This window comes from Lolium rigidum, chromosome 5, assembly GCF_022539505.1.
Source record: "Lolium rigidum isolate FL_2022 chromosome 5, APGP_CSIRO_Lrig_0.1, whole genome shotgun sequence".
NCBI lineage: Eukaryota > Viridiplantae > Streptophyta > Magnoliopsida > Poales > Poaceae > Lolium > Lolium rigidum.
Window position 1 is genome coordinate 123,604,799 of NC_061512.1, and position 20,239 is coordinate 123,625,037.

The 20,239-nt window shown below is 46.7% G+C and overlaps 1 protein-coding gene and 1 long non-coding RNA gene across 6 annotated transcripts; one reads left to right on the forward strand and one right to left on the reverse strand.

Moving 5' to 3' along the window:
* Positions 1–403: 403 nt before the first annotated feature.
* On the reverse strand, positions 404–13,827 carry LOC124657888 (peroxidase 2-like). Its single transcript, XM_047196363.1, has 2 exons — positions 13,558–13,827; positions 404–1,153 (listed from the first exon to the last, which is right to left on the reverse strand). Exons 1-2 carry the CDS (start codon positions 13,825–13,827, stop codon positions 404–406), a joined length of 1,020 nt encoding a protein of 339 aa, XP_047052319.1.
* On the forward strand, positions 9,508–13,158 carry LOC124657889. Of its 5 annotated transcripts, none has more exons than XR_006988916.1 (6): positions 9,508–9,608; positions 9,808–9,904; positions 10,053–10,181; positions 10,260–10,724; positions 10,827–11,907; positions 12,628–13,158. It is a non-coding gene; the product is annotated as an uncharacterized LOC124657889 (long non-coding RNA). The 5 variants fall into 5 exon arrangements; XR_006988914.1 differs by having other exon boundaries at positions 10,260–10,337; positions 10,540–11,907; XR_006988917.1 differs by having other exon boundaries at positions 10,260–10,337; positions 10,555–11,907.
* Positions 13,828–20,239: the final 6,412 nt, after the last annotated feature.

Here is a 20,239-nt window from a genome sequence, read left to right on the forward strand (position 1 = left end):
CCGATGGTTTTACAAAGGCTCGCCGATGAAGAAGCTCGATGAGTTCAAACGTAATCTTAACCTTTTAGAAGGTTTAGATTAAGGGAGGGTGTTAGAATATGTTTTCAGTTTTTATATTGTATGTACCGTATCCGGTACAATCTCTTTGTAATCTCCCTGTAACAAACTCTGTACGTTTTCCAATACTATAAACACGCAACCGAGGCCGAGGCAAAGGTACTCGTTCTACCCAGATTGCCAACAAACTGAACCACAAGAATGAATGAAAGCTTTAATGTAAAATTCACACAAATTTCAAAAATAGCACAAACAAAAAAAAGAGGTTATTCCGATCGTTCTCCGGTGTGATCAAGAGCCATGATGACTGAAGCACGTAGTCCCGATTTCATTGAATGAACAGTCGCTAGTTGATGAGCCGACAGTTCTTCCTGATCTCCCCATTAGCGCTGGTTTTCACCCCAATGGCACCCATCTTCCTCATGGCTTGCTTGAACTTCTTCTCCCACACATATGGGGTCAGATTTTGCTTCACCAATCTCTTTGTCTTGGATGACTCAAGTGCGGCGTCCGATGTGAACAACACTTCATGGTTGAGGACATTCTTGTAGTATTGGTTGTCCAGCTTGTTAGGGGTTTTGAAGTCTTGATCCACCGTGGAGCTACCGCTCTTGCACTTTCTTGTCACCGAGTTCGCAAACCTAGAGTTCATGGCCATTGGGTCCGAGGCGTTGCGCGGCAGACGGTCACCGAAGGAGGAGCAGTGGGAGATCCCGACAGTATGCGCGCCGGATAGGGTGACCATCTCGTCAAGGCTGAGCCCCTTGGCTGCAAACATATCCTCGAGCACCGTGATGTTGCCGAAAGGAGGGGGCAGGTTGAAGAGGGTCTCGCTCGCAGAAGAGACGCGTCCATCATAGCGGCCAGCCGGCATTTCAAAGTATACCTTCTTGTTACTGAGGAAGTAGGTTGCGTCGCGTCCGGCAAAGGCGACAATGTCTGCGCACGAGACGACACCCTTGCACTTAGCCTCGAGCTTGGTCTTAATCTTATCAATCACTTCAAATCCGCGGAGGCTGCCTATGTTAGGGAGGCCAAACTTCTCCGTCGATTCATTGGCCGGGGTCTTGTCTAGGAGGACCGACGCATCACAACCCTGAAAAGAATCATGCCAAATTGTTACCTTCTACACTAGTTTCATTTGAGGGCACATGTATAGTAAGCATGTTACCTAGGTTACAAGTGATTGATCCACATGCTATATATAAGTACTATATTAAACCTTAACAACTTCGATTTTTACCAGAATTTTGGGATAACTGAACATGTGTTTCGTTGTTAGTTTAGTTCTTTCAGATTCTTTTCTGTGTAGAGTTTGATGCTCTGTAGTATTTTGAAGGTAACCTCAGGTTTCTTGTAGTGCTGCCACGTGCGTACAGATTTCATGGTTTGTTCATGCGCTTTGGTGGTGGTGGGTTATATGTGTGGCCGCAGCAATGGGGAGCCTTGAACGGTGGTGGACTGGTGGGGACGTGGGGTATGTGCTTATCAAGAACCGCTTTGACGTGGGGTTCGTAGCGTATCGAGAGTTCTCGAGTGTCTATTTGTCTTTCTCTGACCTTGCCACGTTCTCTCTATCTCTGCTGCCACTGGCCTACCCTGTCTGATGCGGGGTGGCCTTCGGACACCTCCACCTCAAGACCGTCAAGTGCAGCCCCGCCTATCGTCGATGCTACACCATGGCCAAGGAGTCCCCCAAGTGGACCAACAACACAAACCCCCGCCATATATGTCAAGGTGAACTCCTTCCTCTCTATGGTCGACCTCAACACCCACTTGAATGGTTTGCTACCTCATGCCTATGTCTATATGTAATTAGGTACCAATCTCGTCAAGGACCCGAAGGGAGCTTCAAGGAGCCAAGGAGGGGAAGAAGCCTCGTTGCTCATGAACAAGAAGGGAAGACCAAAGAAGAAGAAGCAGAAGAAGGAGAAGGGCTCCAGCCGCCAGCCCACGACAAGGCCGGCACCGCCGCCCACTTGGCCGCGACTGCCGGTGGGCGCACCCCGGCACTGCCGGCCCCTCTTCCCCGGCACTGCCGGCCCCATCGGCACTGCCGCCCCGAACGCGCCGGCACTGCCGGCCCCCTCGAAGTCAACTTCATCCCAACCGTCTATTTATCATCTATGGTCACCACTACTTTATTGTAATGCCCCTTTTACCCCTGGACGGATCTGGGCCTATATATACCTCATCCCTCTCCCCAAATTAGGGTTAGACAAGATTTAGGCTTAAACATAAATTTGAGCTTTGTCTCCCTAGGGTTTCATCCCCTTTGTATCAAGGCACTCTTGAGTGATTTCTACTCTTCATGGATGATTCAAGGCTACCCCTCTCTCATCCAAGTTCTAGTTGAGATCTCCTCACCAATCTCCCACTTGTTAGATTCTACCCAAGGGTCTCTCTAAGAAGTGGTTCTATTGGCTTGGTCTAACCTACCAAGGGAGTAAATTTGGTTTGTGTTGGGTTGTGTGTGTGTGTTCTTATTTGGATCTTGTGTTCTTCATCCTCTTCCCCTCATTCATCCACTCACTTGGTCAAATTCGTGGGATCTGGGCACATCCTAGCCCTTAGGCCACATCAAATGGTATCAGAAGCTCTTGGTTAGCCCGGATTTGACCGCCATCCACCCAAATTCCCCCCAAAAATTTTCTTCAAAAAATCCCCAAAAAATAGCCCTAAATTACCTTTGGTCAGATCTGGATTTTGTTGCGTTTTGAGTGGTTTTGATCCATGGATTTCGTGTTCCTATGGTAGATCTACATCCCCTCCAAATTTCGCTGCCAAATTCCTTCTATATCTCCGCCAATCGACGTTTTTCTAGTCCAATTTCCGCCAGATTCGTGGAGCTGTTCATCGCGTTCGTCGGTCCCGGAACTGCCGGCCGGACCAGAGCGGCACTGCCGGCCGACCGGCACTGCCGGCCAGGCTTTGGCGGCACTGCCGCTGCGCCTACCCCACGCCGCGCCTCCGCTCGCCTATCCCCACGCATCGCCGGCCGCCTGCCGCCCCGCACGCCACAGGGCCCCACCGCCAGCAGCGCCTCGCCCTCCCCAGCCTCCACTGCCGCGCGCCTCAACTCCCCTGGCCCACCCCACCGCCGCCTGGCCCATCTCCGCTCGCCTCGAGCAGCAGCAACCGCCGCGCCCCGCTCCCTCGGCCGCCCGCACGCCAACAACCAGCGGCCGACCACCCTGCCCCGCTCGCCTCGCCGCGCGCCAAGCCACGCGTAGGCCCGCCCCCAAGCTCCCGCCGCCACCAGCTTCCGCCCGCTCCCTGCCGAGCTCCCACACGCCGCCAGCGAGCACATCGCGCGCTCGCGCCAATCTCCAGCGTGCCCAGCTGCCGCCGCGTCCGCACCTTGGCCCGCTCGCCCCTGGCCACCGCTTGGCCTGCTCGCGCAGCGCGCAAGATTTTTCGGAGCCCGGCACTGCCGGCCGACTCCCTCCGGCACTGCCGCCCAGCGCAGTCCGGCACTGCCGGCCATCCCACAGCGGCACTGCCGGCCCTGTACATACGCTGTTTCAGTTTCGTTCAGTCCTGGCTCATCTTTTTGCCCCACATTTTGACAACTTTCCAGCGTCCGTTTAACCCCAAACTTTCACAGTTATCCCTTTTCATATTGACTCTAATTTAGACACCGTTTCCAAAATTTTCCGACTCCAAAATTTTAACACCCTCGATCGCTCGTCATGACCCAAATTTTCGGGCATTGACTTATTTTGCTCGGTTTCCGTTTTGGAGTGCAAGGATTGTCTTTCGAGCTTCCGCGCCTACATCGACACCGCGGCGACACCTTCGGCACCCCGGACTCCGGCGCAACTACGACACCATCGTCGCCATCATTGCAAGTTGTGTGTTTCGACACCGCCTAACATATTCATCTAGGTATAACTTGCTCCCCACCTTGTAGCCCCTCTTCCTTTTGCGACCTATCCTATCGAGCATTGCTTATCAAGTGTTGCGAGACATTGCACGTGGCCCCGATTGTGAGGTGTGTGTGTAGTGTGGAGTCAAGCTTCTAAGCAAGGACTCGTGTGTGGCAAAATAGCAAAAGCGAGTCTAACGCTAACATAGTGCGAAAAAAAAAGCGAAAAAAAACACAAAAGAGTGCAAGTGGCACCATACATACAAAAGAGTGCAAGTGCCACCATAGATACAAAAGAGTGCAAGTGCCACCATATACAAAAGAGTAAAAAGCTTTTAAGCAAAAGGGAGAGAAGAGAAGAGAGGCCGCGTGTGAATCTTGTTGTCTCTCAAGTTGCAACCAAAGCTTTGATCTCTTCTTGTGTTAGTGTGACACCGAGCACCCTTACTTTTGGGTTCTTACACTTTTCCGCTCATTCCTTGGTCGCACTAACCCTTTTCATCTCGTGTGTGAGTTCCACATCATTCGTGTTTCCGTGATCACCATTTGGACATTTGATTTTTGGAGCTTACTCACTCTTAACAACAAACTTGATTTCGGATTTTGACTTTTGGCTTTCTACCATCCTCACCTACCACCATATTTGCTAGCTTTTGCATGTGTTTTTGTGTGTGTACCCAACACAAATTGAATTATCTCTTGGTTTAGTTAGTTGACCCAATTCCATCACTTCAAGGTGAGACTTGACGGTAGTTCCTTTCACTAACACCCACCATTAGCTTTTGTCGTGCTAACATGGATAGTGAAGAAGAGGAGATGGAAGACTACATGGACTACTCCGAGGAGGATTCCTCTTCAAGCACCGCGGATGTGGAGGAACATGTGGAGCTCTACTCCGACTATGGCTCCGCAAGCATCACCGACATCTCCGACATCGAGGAGCTCGACAACGACCATGGCTCCCCAAGCATCATCGACATGGACGACATGGTGGAGCACAACATTGAGGACGACATCGACGAGCTCTACATCGACATGGCTCACCACTCATGGACGACATGGTGGAGCAACGCCACGAGTACGACATCGACACCATGGCGGAGCCTCACCTACGCTCCACGATGAGCAAAGACGATGCTCCCAAGTACACATACGTCGCCAATGGAGCTACATATGAAGATAGAGGACCTCCAAGATGGCACCATCATATGGAGCATCAAGAGCGTCCTCAACATGATCGCCATCGACACACTTCTCCGAGCTCCACAAGGCGCCACCATGAGAGCGCTTATGCACAAGATCGTCGACCTCAAGTACATCATATGGAGCATCAAGAGCGTCCCCAACATGATCGTCATCGACACTCTTCTCCAAGCTCCACAAGGCGCCACAAGCAACATGCCAAGTCGCATGAGCCATCATCTAGGCGTGTCGAGGATCGTCATCGACACACACCATCTCATTATAGTCGTCGACCACTCCCACCTCATGGTCTACATCGACATACGTCACCACATGAGCTTCGCCGCCACAAGCCACTTCATGATCGCCATCGACCAACATCTTCCACGAGTCTTCGACGACACCACTCAAGCCATGGTGATGATGCACGAAGACGAGAGCCTCGACATGAAGGCGACAAACACCATGATAGGGTGCCTACCACTCCAAGGATGGCAAGTGCACATCGAGCATACCTTCCTAATATGGCGACTTCCACCTCTTGCGCCACCACCACAATGGCCCCTAGCTCATCACATGCCTATGGACTCCGATGCTACAAGTGCAAGCAACAAGGCCACCGCCCACGGGAATGTCCCAATCTCCTATGTGAGGTATGCAAGGCCAAGGGTCACGAGGCATGGCAATGCACAAAGCCAAGCGCCAAGACGCTCTACTTCGACGAGCTACAAGCCCAAGCCACCAAGAAGCCTACGGCGCCCACACTTCAAGATGAAGACCTCCAAGGCCATCGCAAGGATGATGTGGATCCGAGCCTAGCTCTCCACAACACTACGGCGCCACCGATGGAGGACGACTTGGGAGGCGATGGAGTTGAGATGGTTGAGCATGGGAATTTCCCTTCAACCAAGGAGGCGCATGAAGATGAGAAAGTCGAGCCTACTCCCCTATGCTTCATTGATGAGTTGGTACCAATCCCATGTGAGCATGAGAGCCACTTAGCCCACTTGAGTGAGAGTGATAGTGAGTTGAGTGACTTCCACCCCATATGTGAGTTTGAGTGCTTCCGTTTGGAGGACATGAGTGATACACAAAGTGAGTTGCGAGAGGTAGATGATAGGTCCATGGAGGACATCGCTTTTGCTAACACATTAACCTCTCCCTCGTTTGTGTCTTCTTATGTTGCACTAGGTTCCACGGAGGATGAGTTTCCGCTCATGGAGACGATGTACATGGTGCATGACGATGATGATATCTCACCATGCTTGCTCCAAGACGGACATGTCGACCATATGGATCCTCCTACTTCCACAACACCTACCTCAAATGAGTCGGCCTACAAAGGTAACAACATAGGTGTTGATGATGCCATGATCCCACTAGTGGACATGATGAATTTTGAGTGCATGCATGATCTCGATGATCCATTTGCTACTTCACATGCTACTTTCATATTCCCATGCGATGCTTTGCTTGATAACATGGTTGATCATGTGGAATTGATTGCGTGTGATACGAGGACCATGCCATGCTATGAGAGCTTCACTTTTTCCTCGCTTACTTGCAATGATAATGATAATGATCATGCTTGTGTTGTGACACCCTTGATGAACACTTGCTCTTTACATAGGGTTGTCGACAACAATGATAACATGTTGAACTTGCTTTGCCCCAAATGTTTACACCATTCCATGATCCTTGCATCCAAGATTGTGAACAATTGCTCTTTCTTATGCTTGGTATGCAAGAATGCTTATTTCATTGTCCACGAGATGGCCCCCATAGCCTTCTCACTTGTTGATGATCATGAGTTACCACATGCCATGAATGCACCTTCTTGCCATATGCACCATCGCCATGCATTTCATACTATCTTGATTGACACTAATGGAGATGTGCACAAGACATGGAACATCATGATGGATGATGTGTTCCTCTACCATGCACACACGCTTTTTGTTTTCTCTTTTGTGTGTATAGGTCCCCGAATGACAACTTCCACCGCTACGGAGCATGAACTCACGAAACGCGCAATTGAGAGCTACCCCAACACGGACGAGATACATGATCCAACCCATGGGATTCACGCCAAAGGGTATGTTCCCAAACGCCTTCGCCCTCGTTTGTTTCCGCTTGTCTTGTCGAGCTTCCGGTTTGGTCCAATGCCTCGGCACCTCTTTTGCTTCTTTTGCAACATATCGTGAAACATCTTGTTGGCACAATGATTGTTGTATGTCTTGATATTATCATCATACACTCCGAGAATCTCAAGGACCATGTCATACATGTGAGAGACACCTTATGCATCTTGTGCCACATGTCACTCATAAAGTTGCTCTTCTTTGGATTTCTCATTTCATCTTTGGCAATTGAAATGGATGCTTTGACACTTGAGGATACCCATACTTGGCTCACGCCAACCATACTTTCCCAAGCTAGAAGTTTCCATCTCTTTGCCATTGCACATAACAATTTTGCCCAAAATTTTGCCGCCGATACTTGCCTTTTGATTGTTCCATTTGTGTGGGACAATGCTACACATCACATTTTTGACACTTTACAAACCAAACTTTTACATGCACAAACTTTTGCCCCAACAAATTTTGGATACATCGACACTCTTTTGGTTCCCATTTTTGCCAAATGCCTCTTGGAGAAACGACTTGATGCTTCGTATTTGATTGAGAGCCTCTTGTTCGTCGATCACCAAATTGGCATCCACAAGCTTTCCGTTCGCAAGTTGTTTTTCCCCAAGTTCTTCTTCGACCGCTTCATCGACAAACAAACTCCCAAGTACTTGGTGAGCAAGACGTTTACCATCTCGGACCTCTCGCCACAACATGGAGATGAGGAGGAACAAGAGTCGAGGACGACTCTTCCCTAAGCGGGAGATGATGCGGGTGGCCTTCGGACACCTCCACCTCAAGACCGTCAAGTGCAGCCCCGCCTATCGTCGATGCTACACCATGGCCAAGGAGTCCCCCAAGTGGACCAACAACACAAACCCCCGCCATATATGTCAAGGTGAACTCCTTCCTCTCTATGGTCGACCTCAACACCCACTTGAATGGTTTGCTACCTCATGCCTATGTCTATATGTAATTAGGTACCAATCTCGTCAAGGACCCGAAGGGAGCTTCAAGGAGCCAAGGAGGGGAAGAAGCCTCGTTGCTCATGAACAAGAAGGGAAGACCAAAGAAGAAGAAGCAGAAGAAGGAGAAGGGCTCCGACCGCCGCCCACGACAAGGCCGCGACCGCCGCCCTCACTTGGCCGCAACGACCGGCTGGGCGCACTCCCGCACCGCCGGCCCTCTTCCCCGAGCATCTGGCGCCCCATCGACGATCGTCGCCTCGAACGCGCCGCAGACCGCCGCCCCTCGAAGTCAACTTCATCCCAACCGTCTATTTATCATCTATGGTCACCACTACTTTATTGTAATGCCCCTTTTACCCCTGGACGGATCTGGGCCTATATATACCTCATCCCTCTCCCCAAATTAGGGTTAGACAAGATTTAGGCTTAAACATAAATTTGAGCTTTGTCTCCCTAGGGTTTCATCCCCTTTGTATCAAGGCACTCTTGAGTGATTTCTACTCTTCATGGATGATTCAAGGCTACCCTCTCTCATCCAAGTTCTAGTTGAGATCTCCTCACCAATCTCCCACTTGTTAGATTCTACCCAAGGGTCTCTCTAAGAAGTGGTTCTATTGGCTTGGTCTAACCTACCAAGGGAGTAAATTTGGTTTGTGTTGGGTTGTGTGTGTGTGTTCTTATTTGGATCTTGTGTTCTTCATCCTCTTCCCCCTCATTCATCCACTCACTTGGTCAAATTCGTGGGATCTGGGCACATCCTAGCCCTTAGGCCACATCACTGTCCCCGTTTGAGCTCCTCCTTGCCAAATCCCTCGGCAGAGCTTGCTATTTTCATCTCACCGTAGTTGACTGCTTGCCGATCTTATTTTTCTCGGTCCTGGATTCTCGCGGTTGCGACCACCGCCGGCCTGGTTCCTACGGCCGCGGCCCGTTCGTCATCTCCGCATGCTCGGCGTGGAGAGGCCACAGCTGTCAGGCCGGGCGACATCGGAGGTGCTCGCCGCCGACCCCGAGGAGGACCGCCGCCTCCGCGAGCTCTATGAGGCCGAGGCTGCGGCGTATGAGCGCGCGCCGCTGCCTCCGCGAGCTCTATGAGGCTGAGGCTACGGTGTACAGCGCGCGTGTAGCGCCTTCGAGGCGGATGGAGCGGACAAAGCAGTGCCGTCGGCGCCCGTGGGGAGGCCGCACAGCTATCCCGCTAGGTGACAACGGAGGTGCTCGCCGCCGACCACGGGGAAGACCGCCACCTCCACGAGCTCTATGAGGCCGAGGCGTACGAGCGCGCGTGCCATACTTTCGAATACGCCAAGGCGCCGCTGGCTCGAGGCCGCTGCCTCGCCTGCCGCGGAGAAGGCAGCGGCTGCGGAAGAATAGCCCAGAGCTATCGAAGTTTCTGCACACGATAAGGTCTCCTGCTGCTCATTAACCCCAATTCATCGGCTTCTTTTATGGAACTAGAGTAGAAAACTGCTTGCTAGCCTGTATGCCTGATTCGTAATATCAATCTGCAGTTGATAGGATGGTTTGATGTTTATTTTGGGTTGCCTGATATTAACACCTCCTGTAGAATGCTGACAATTTCTATCTTTGATGTGAACTTTCACAGAACAACAAAATACAAAATTACGCAAATAATTTGAAGGCGATTGGAATGTCGCTGTTAATAAGAAGTTAAAGAGGATAAACAGGAAGAAGAAGCAGAGGTTAGAATCTCTACTCTAATATGTTTGATTCCTTTTAGTTTTACCACATTATTTCTCTCGCATCTGATAGTTCTGTCCTGATTTATCAGTGCATATCTCAAACAACTGAGTCAAAACTTACAAGTATGGAACTTTACTTAATTTACAGGCAAGCAAATTAGTGAAGTAATTAACGAGTACCGGGAGCTTACATGAGCGTGCAGATAGGCTGTCAGAAATGTCAATCAGACATTTTAGTGTGTGGCGCTGTCTCCTCGGTCCAACTCAACTGAAGAGAGTATGTACATGATCTTCTTTTTCTTAACTGGATTCTTACCGGTTACTGGTTCTAAAAGTGCAATCCTTCCGGTTTAAGGTGCATGCCATTTTGGCACCGTTCACATCTACATGGCAGAGGAATGCTTTGCATCTACTGGTTATTGAGAAATCCGAGGTTGTGACTTCTTCACTCTGGCATTATATCTTTTATTTCTCTCATCGTGTAGCACTTCTTTTGGAATTGAAAGCTTATATATTGATTACTCTATACCACAGTAGTGAACTATAAATATGATTACCTTATAATATCAACCTGTAGATACAGGGTTCTTATGTTTATGATATACATGGGAATAACTATCTAACTTATCTGGCAGGAGTATGTTGTACAGCTTTAGGTACGTACAAGTGCAATCTTCAGAATGCTATTATCATGGTTGATTTACTACGGAAATTTTCTCTTCGGGATAATATGTGCTCACCATTGCACTATGTGGCTACAGGAGTATTGTTTGAAGTCTATTTCCACTCCTCTTTCGTGAACTATTCACAATGTCTTCAGGTTGGTAAAGCATCCAAATTGGGAAGTTTTGTGTTAGTACTTTTAATGTATGTAGTTTTTTTTTTGGTCGAAATGGTTAATGTTTGTAGTTATGCATCACAGGAATGTTCTGAATGAACGGCAAACAAAATTGTTCTGGTTGACTGGATTCGCTATGGGATCGTCGCTATAAGAGCTAGAGTAACCTTCAACATTCAAAATATGTATGATAGGGGAAATAAAAATTGTATGATCAGAAGATTCTACTTGCGCCCATTCTAAAGCTGAAGATAACATGTTGTTGGCCCTTTATATTGGTATTTTTTCCTGGTTGTTTTAGTGAAGTACGAGAGTTCCACAACTTGCAGTTAGTTTTGGTTCTCTGTTTGAAAGAATTTTTCTTGTGTGTGCAAGGCAGAAGCATATATTTTGACGCACTCTGTTTTAAACTTATGTGGGAACTACAGACCACATGTCAGAATTCTTTTCTTGGTTGTTGAAAATGCGCCATTCTTAGAACCTATTTTATGGCTTCCATGTTTATTTTTATGTTCGCTGACAATTTTATAACCTTGTTGCTTCAAAAAAAATATGTTTGTCTACCATTACGAGCCATCCACAGTATAACAAATGGTAGGGATTTATGTGGCCGTGAGAGGTCTTAACAAATGATCACCTGGGGAGTGCTAATCAATTAATAGCTTTTGTATACAGATTCAAAGGGGTAATGCTTATGCTATTTTTAATTCTCTATGTTTTGTGATCGTGTTTTGAGAGAAGAAAACCAGAAATAGGAAAAACATGCTTCTGCTGTTTCGAGTTGGTAATCAAGAAATTGGTAGTTAGTTAAATTAATAACCAGGAATTGCTCTTCCCTTGGAATGTTCAGATAAAACCACTACTTACGGTGGTGCAGATCTTCTTCAAATATTCGCTCTTATGGAGCAAGGTAAGTGTGTTGGATGGTTCATCTTTGTCTAGATTAGGCAACTTAATTACATAGCCGATTAAGACTGACCAATATTCTTTTTTGATGTGGTTGGTTCATGTCCTTGATTGCATGGAATATCCAACGTTTCTTCTGTTCCAGATTTTCTAATGGGCTCTTTCTGGCTGTAGCTCAAGAATTAAATATTTTAGGTTGTATGTTTTACCTCAGGAACTGAATATTTTGGAGCTCGAGAGATCAACAAGAAGTTCAGAGGTAAAAACACTGAAGACATATAATGTACGTTAAGAGATCAACCTGGCCTAGGTCAATCTATCCTCAAGTATGGTGTGTGTCTTCATTCCTTTAATCCAAGAGCAGTTTGTAGACAGCAGCACCTGAAGGGTGATGCATTCAACAGTAATTGAGTTAGGACACCATTCATAAAAGATATACTTCTTTATTTTTTCTTTCTTCAGTTAGCAAATTCTATGCAACCTTTCGAAACAAGTATACACCGCGTTACTTCTTAATCCTTTAATCAGCGCTATTTAATTTACTCCATTTAGATCCAACAAAGTCTATAAAACCCCCTCAGACCAAATGATGGATGTTTTTTCTAGGTATCATAGAAAAGTGAGTCTCCAATATTCATTTCTCGCAATTTAAGTTCCTGTTCTCAGTCTCCTTGCCGCGGGGGTACAAAACTCAGTGTGTTGCCCCACAGCGTATTGTGGACAGTTTATCCTCAAGTCTTTGTGATCATGCGTTCTCTATGAACGATGATGTTCTTCCTGTATGAATGATGCTGCCCTCTTTCAAATACAGTGTTCTAGCCTAAACACATCAGTTTGGTTCAATAATATATTGTCAACTACTGAATTGGCCGCCTGTTTATCTTGCTCATTTTTAATTCAGTAATGTTGGTCTCTTGCTTTACTTAACGCCATCATTTGGTCTTAATTATTTCATATGAAATAATGGTTTCTCCTGCAGTCAAGAATCTTGATAACAACATGCCTGAAAATTCTACCTCAACAAATAGGTGTAGCAGTGCACTTATCTCTTCCTGTGCCCAACAATGACAAAGAAGCCATCCAAGGTCTTGCCCTCTCTGTCTCAAAGGAAGAGCTGATGCCGGGTGAGGACAACAATGCTGGCTGCTAATATCTCAAAGACATAAGAACACCCGAAGCACCTGTCTTACCATGCTATCCGCTAATTAATTAACGATGTATATTAGTACCACTAGCTAATCGACAAACTATGTACTGGAGTACTATGTATATTAAGCAACAATGCAAGATATTACCAGTAACTGATCTTCCTGTTATGTGATGTAATCCTATCAACTATGCAATCCTGTAGGAAGATGTATCAGCATAAGTGACTATAGTTAAGTAACAATGTATATTAGTACCACTAGCTAATTGACAAGCTCTATGTACTGGAGTAGCAACAATGCAAGTTGGTACCAGTAACTAATCTTCCGGTTAGTTGATGTAATCCTGGAGGAAGATATATCAGAATAAGTGACTAATTGGTGTGCGCCTCCCCAATACCATCACTTCTTAATACTGTTATGCATACAATGCAACCATTGTCATTGGCTCAAGGGTTTAGCTGGCAATTTTGCAGTGATTTTTCTTCGAAAAAACGCAAAGAATGTGTGTTTCTTTTCGTCGAATAGAAGAATTTTTCAATAATACCCTTGATTTTCATTCTAAGTATACCTACTATCGTTGCAACCTTTTTAGTACCTTCAAGGGCACCACCTCTTGGACAGCTTACGCCCTAACCTTAAAATACCAACTCGCTGCGACTTACAAAATAACGGATTTTTGCAAACAAAAAAAATAACTAGACAATTACCATGATCCGGTGCGGCGTGCCGCCGCGCCCTTCTTTGCTAGTAATTATATATACCTGGACGAAGCAGTCGTGAAAGAAAAGACGGATGAGGCCCGCGCCAATGCCAGGGTTGCGTTTAATCTCCTCCTGCACAACATCTCTGACGATCTTCTCCGCTCCTTTGCAAGTCTTGTAGTAGTGAGCATAGTTGAGCGTCGGGGCAGCAGGTGGAGTGCTCTTGGGTGCCGATACCGGGTAAGGATACCCGTAGCCCGCTTGGCACGTGTGGGCCACGCAACCCAGCAATGCTAGCATGAGAGCTGAGGCGGCAAGCTTGCTAGCCATGGTAGTTATAGCCCGCTACAGAGTGCAGTGGGAATTGGATCCTAGATGGGTGAAGAAAACTTGGCGTGCTGCATGTCTACTTATAGGTCTAGGCATGTCATATTTTTCTTTGATGGTAGGTGACATGTTTATCTTTGATGGTAGGAATTCGTCAGAACATGTCTGCATGATCTATACATGTAATATTTTTCTTTGATGCTAGGTGACATGTTCTAAGTTTTCAGTTCAAGCTGGAACATAATGTTAAAATAAAAATATAAAACAAGTCAAACTAGAACATGTAGAGCACAATCTCACAAACTGCTCAAATGGACAGCTCAAATGGTTGGCATTGGCTTTTTCATTTGCTCAGTAATGTGGGCGTCCGTCGTTGATGAAGTTTTCCCAGTAAGTGTTGACATGGCGTTGTGAAAGAGTGCAAGTAGGAGGGGTGTACTGGGAACGCCACGCACAGCCAAATAATGGAATCATCCTGGATAATATTTGCTTTATGGTGCCATAACAGGACGTGCAAAAGCTCTTCAAGACCACTTAGAGCATGTCTAACAGACCTCCTTAAAAGGGGCAAATCCGTATAATAACCGCCGGAATACGGGTTTCGGCTCTACCCGGCCATCTAGCACGCCCCGTACAAACGGCCCCCGCACCAATTTTTCCAGTTTTGGATTACGGGGCGGGTCTTCGCCCCCTACTTGTGCAGGGTGGGAGCGGGGATAGAGGCCAAACCAGTATCCCATTTCCGAAACCGCGAGGACATTTCAGTTCCCCCACCCGTTTTCCCCCGCGCGCCGCTGCAGCCACCCGCGCGCCGCCGCCGGATTCCGTTAGATCTGCGCCCCTCCGCCGCCGCCGAGCCGCGCCGAGCTGCGTCGACGCTCGCCGCACCTCCGCCGCACCCCCGCTGAAGATCCGCGTCCCTCCGCGCGCGCCGCCGCCCTCCCGCCGCGGTCTTCTCCGCCGTTTTCGCCGGTGAGTATTCCGCCGCGTTCTTCTTCGTTGTCGCCGGTAAAATGGTCGTGTTTGGGGCTGATGTATGGTACACCGTGGTAGATGGCTTCGGAGGATGTGCACATGGCGGATTTGGACGCGACGTCGACCGATTGGTCCTCGTCGGATTCCGACGATTCGGACATCGACGAGTTGCTCAACGACGACGAGACGGAGATGATGCTGCTCCTGTTCGGCATGAAGCACATGGAGGACCGCGCCAAGCTGTTGGATCAGCGGAAAGGATCCGTGATGGGGCGTATGTGCATTCCGCGGAACCGCGCGCTCGGCCACGAACAGCTGATACGGGGTGGGGATACGGGGTCTGCTAGCTCGTCCGAGTTTTCGGCCGGCGAAAAGTGAATACAGGGCCCTCTACTCGCGTTTTAAGGGGCGAAAAAATACGGGGCGTGCTAGACATGTTCTTAGAATATACATTGGCAATAATTTAGGTAATCTTCCGTTAGATAGGGTAAGTGAGATCGTTTTTCTTCAAAACACAAAACATGTTAATAAATTATTTAAGAAAATTTAATACTTTTTGCTAAAGAAAATATATTAATGTAAAAAGAATATCAATTACATCCATCCTCTACAATAATGTAATGTTAAGAATAAGTCGAGACATTAAAGATACACATAGTCAGAAATAAAATAAAACTGCCAAAGCGATCAATGACTCATGTGGCAGCGAGGAACCACGGCTATGAAGCACCAAACATTAGGCTCACAGTGGCCACCACGCTCACGAGTTTGACGTGGATATTGCCACCCAAGTGAAACCGTATTCGCGTGTGGCAATGTGAAGTATCATCTTCTTCCCATCTATTGCTTCACCCAGCTTTTCCCGTGCACGATTCTTTACGTGGACATCACCACGCATCCAAAAACTCATGCATATGCAAAAAAAGGCAATGTCAGACGGTCGTCTCCATTCCCCACCTCCGCCATCACTTAGCGATCTCGACTCGACATGTGCCATTTTCTCTGGTTTTCTGAGGGCAACTGCGGTGACATACCCCGCCCAGCAAGCAACAAAGAAAAAGAGGCGATGTTGCCATGGTTGATGTGTCAATGATGTCGACGAAATTAGGGCTTCATGTCGCCAAGGTACGCAGCTATCAGCGGCGGCACCCCACACCCGAGCCCAGCTGGTCATCAAGCCAGGGCCGAGGGCTGCAGCGAGCCGGCATGCAGGGCTGCCGTAGATCTTCCGCTTGCATATGCGTATCCCAAACAGCTTGTGCATGCACTTGTGGACCGATATGCATTCAGGCAAAGTCAGGCTCCAGCCCCGCATGTAAGCATGCCTCCGTCGCATGCCAAGCCAAAGACGTACACGTGCTCCAGATCAAAAGGCTAGCAATCAACAACACTGTAATACCCCAACTTCTGCAATCTTATTTAGTTGTCCAGAGTGCAAAAATTAAGGGAACAAAAAAATTCTAAAAGGCTAATTAAAATGAATTGTCTTGATCTGTTTGTTACAATGAATTACCTTAATCTGTTTGTTACAATGAATTGCCTTGATCTGGTAGATGAATTTGTCTTGATCTGCTTGTTGAAAATTGTCTTAAGCCACCTCAAGAAACAACACCTCTAGTCTTAAAACAATTTAGCAACTCACTAAATAACACATGTTTGGCCCTGGAAAATTCATTTCCTTTCCCTACGTATACATAAAACCCTATGCTTGGTGTTTTCCCATAAGTACCCCAACTCACATCTTCTAGTCCCAAGAAAAATAGCTAAGCTATGGTCACTCTTGTATTACCTTAACCTCCTCTCTTTAAAACCATTTGAAGCTTTTGACAAAAGTCACCAAACCTCTTTTGTTTTGTCCTATCTTAATTCAAAATATCTTACCAAAATCTTTTCCTTTTTAATTTGGCTATGATCACCCTTGATCATGGTATCACAAACGGGTTTCTAAAAGATATTTTTTATTTTGGCACAAAGTATTTACCAAATAGTTTACCCTTAGTTTATGTGGCTTTACTATTTTATAAAAGCTTTTATATGTAGTTTTAGTTTCCATAGGAAAATGTAATGATCCATATTTTATTCTATTTCAACCATGGATCATTGTACTCTTCTAAAACCCTCTCTCATTTCAAAAGTCTTCAAGTCAGCCTATGTATGTAGTAAATCAAATCAAGTCCATAGATAGCAAAATAAAGTTAAGACTATTTGATATGTGATCAAATATCCAAGGCATTATCTTTGCCATTAATACACCTCACATATCTATCCATCAAGTTCACAACTCCATCTAGTCATGACCTTGGAAAATGACCTTTTGTATAACAAATCAATCTCCATTAGTATAACTAACTCTACAAGAAAATATAACTTGGCCTAACCATTTTGTGCCTTGTTGACCTCCACTCTTAAAATACTCATCCTTAAGAAAATTGAGGAGTGAATTCCCTTCTAACTCAAGAACCCTAATTTCTTTTCTCTCTACCCCTTACCAAAACCCTCTCTTGGGTTTTGAATAAAACCCCAATTGTCCTAAGATCTTGTGAATGAGGCTTATGCCATATTCTCCCCATTATTCTCACCACTTGGCTTTTCCATTTAAGTATTTCTTTTCTTCCTCTACTTTGAAAATGGTGACTCTACCACTCCATGAAATTTAATCAAAATCTCTATGTGGTGAGCTATGATCATCAAGTCCCTAGTGAATATCTCAATCTTCAAAAGAAAATCTTCTAAAATATCACCACGACCTCTTCATCTCTCTTTACCTTTTTGTTTTTCAAGTATCAAGTTGGTATCACCATCACCACCACCTTTTCTCACCTTACCTTATTTTTGGTTCTTTCCACATCTTGCAAGGTTGTGCACCCCTTGCTATTGTTGATCCATTTGATCCCACCCCAATCACCATCTGACAAGGTATCAACTTGTCAATGCCTATGGATTGTAGGCTAGGGTTTAGTTGGAAGTAGAGGGCAAGTAGATCTCGAAGGTTTCAGCCGAAAAGTACTCGACGATTATGAAAACTAGGGTTTGTAAACAATGATTCGATGATCTCTTCGTCCCTCGACTCCCCCTTTATATAGGAGGTGGAGCCGAGGGTTTCGTTTTGTACAAGTTACAGAGTCCGGGACGGTTTCTAACTCATCCCGCCAGATTACAAATAGCACTTCCTATTACAATTCTAACTTTCCTTAATATATCTTGGGCTCCCGAATCTTCTTATTCCTCGGTAGTGGGCCTTCAGTAAACCCCGGTACTATCTTCGGCAGGCCCATTTGGGATGCCTATGTCAGTAGCCCCCGAGATTTTGCTTGAATCGTAGAATCAGGGAAAATCTCCACTGTTTATTTTTATTCGAGAGCTTTAACTTTTTTATATTCCTTCATATAAAATTCTATATTGTACAGGGATAATGGTAATTGGGGCTAGTTCATCTGACGGATCAGGTACTAGTTAACCTGCTCTAGTGGCAATCCGCAAAAACCTACTTCAAGATCACGTCCCCGGACATGATCTCGGGATATCGGTGCAAACTTCGACAAGTGCCGCTTAAGGTCTTACCATTCCGTCGAGTCCCGATCAAATTTATCGAGTACCTAACGCGTCCGTTAGGATTTTTCTTCGTATCCGTTGATACGGATAAAAGTAGCAGAGCGCAGTCTTCGGCGATGCCACGCCCAGCAGAACGGATCCGGGTCTTACCTTCGCAAATTTGCGGCATTCGAAATTGATCGCAACTTTGGCGTTCCGAGAATATATTGTCGAGTGCTTTTCGGCTGTTGGAATGGCACATTTTATCGAGTCAAATATGACTTATATTGCTCTCCCGATGGGAGTATATGTAGAGTTAATTATAACTCGAAATATACTCTCTTGCTTTTCTATCTTTTTTCTTTTTTAATTTCATCGGGCACGCGAACAGCGTTCCCGATGGGAGTAGCCCCGAGGCTACAGCCAAGAACTTGTGCTTGATTGTAGGCTCAACATTTTAGTCCACCTTGTCGCTATATTGTCATTATTTCCCGATATGATCTTCTTTTCATCTCTCGGGTGCGCGAACAGCGCTCCCGATGGGAGTAGCCCCCGAGGCTACAGCCAAGAACTTGTGCTTGGTTGTAGGCTCCCACAATTTCTATATTGCCATACTCGAAATTTTACTTTTATCGAAGTAGCCCCCGAGCATTTGGGCAAAAACTTGTATGTGACCAAAGGCTCCCGAAGTATTCAAATAACTTCTCCTGTCGCCAATCTTCTTCTTTATTTTTCTTGTCGGCACGCTTCCCTTAGTCAAATTCACTTCATCTCTATTAATAGTCGGGATTTTTCTGCCTTGTGGGTCCATTGTTTCCACCACGTTGACACGTCGTACAAGTGGGGAACACACGTCCTCCGCTTTTCCTGGCGCACGTACGGTAACGCTCGTTCCATTCCATCTCGCAAAAATACCTTTTTACCCTTTTATCTACAAGATCCTTTTTCACCACACGATTTCTTCATCCAACGGTGCATTGCTTCGCCCGATTCCTATATAAACCTTTCTTCAACCTTGGTTCACTCCTTCGCTTGCGCCGCACATCTGTTCCTCTTTGCAAAAACTTCCTCTGCGCCCAACTCTCTTTGATCTTCCGCACGCACGAAAAGTTGCTTTTCCAGTGCCGTTGATGCCACCGCGCACGCGAATCACTCGCCACAAGCACTCCGTAGTCCAAGATGGCCGCCGAAGATCTTGAGTGGGAGAGATCTAAAATCTCCAACCAAGACGTCAACATGCTCGAAGAGGCTTGGCCCGATGAAGAAAGAGGACGCCATCCGCTTTCCCGCCGAAGAAAGCTACCCAAACCCTCCAATGGAGTACCGGGTTAGTTTCGTTGATCACCTCATCCGCGGCCTTTCTACCCCAATTCACGATTTCCTCCGCGGCCTTCTTTTTGTTTATGGGATTCAACTGCACCAGTTGACTCCCAATTCCATCCTCCATATTTCCATTTTTATCACGCTGTGCGAATGCTTCCTCGGAATCCCTCCTAACTGGGCTCTGTGGAAACGCATTTTCTCGCCTCCGCCGCAATGGTTCCCACAACGCCACCTATAACATAGGCGGCGTTGTTATCCGTGTCCGAACCGACGTTGATTACTTCGACGTCAAATTTCCCGATTCCGTCCAAGGATGGCGCAAAAGGTGGCTCTACATACACGAAGAAAGTGCCAATTCCGTGGAACACAACATAATCCCTTTCGACGGAAGTGCCAAAATTCAACGCCGCCGCTCCCGGGATGTCGAAGCTTCCGAAGAAGAGAAAAAGGCGACGAAGCACTTATGTCTCGTATTCATCAGCTTCAAAATACTCGAGGCAAAGAGCTGTCCGGTGTTCAAATCACCGCCTACTTTCTTCGGATTAGAGTGCAGCCTCTTCGTGCTCGCAAAAATCCCCTTTGGACG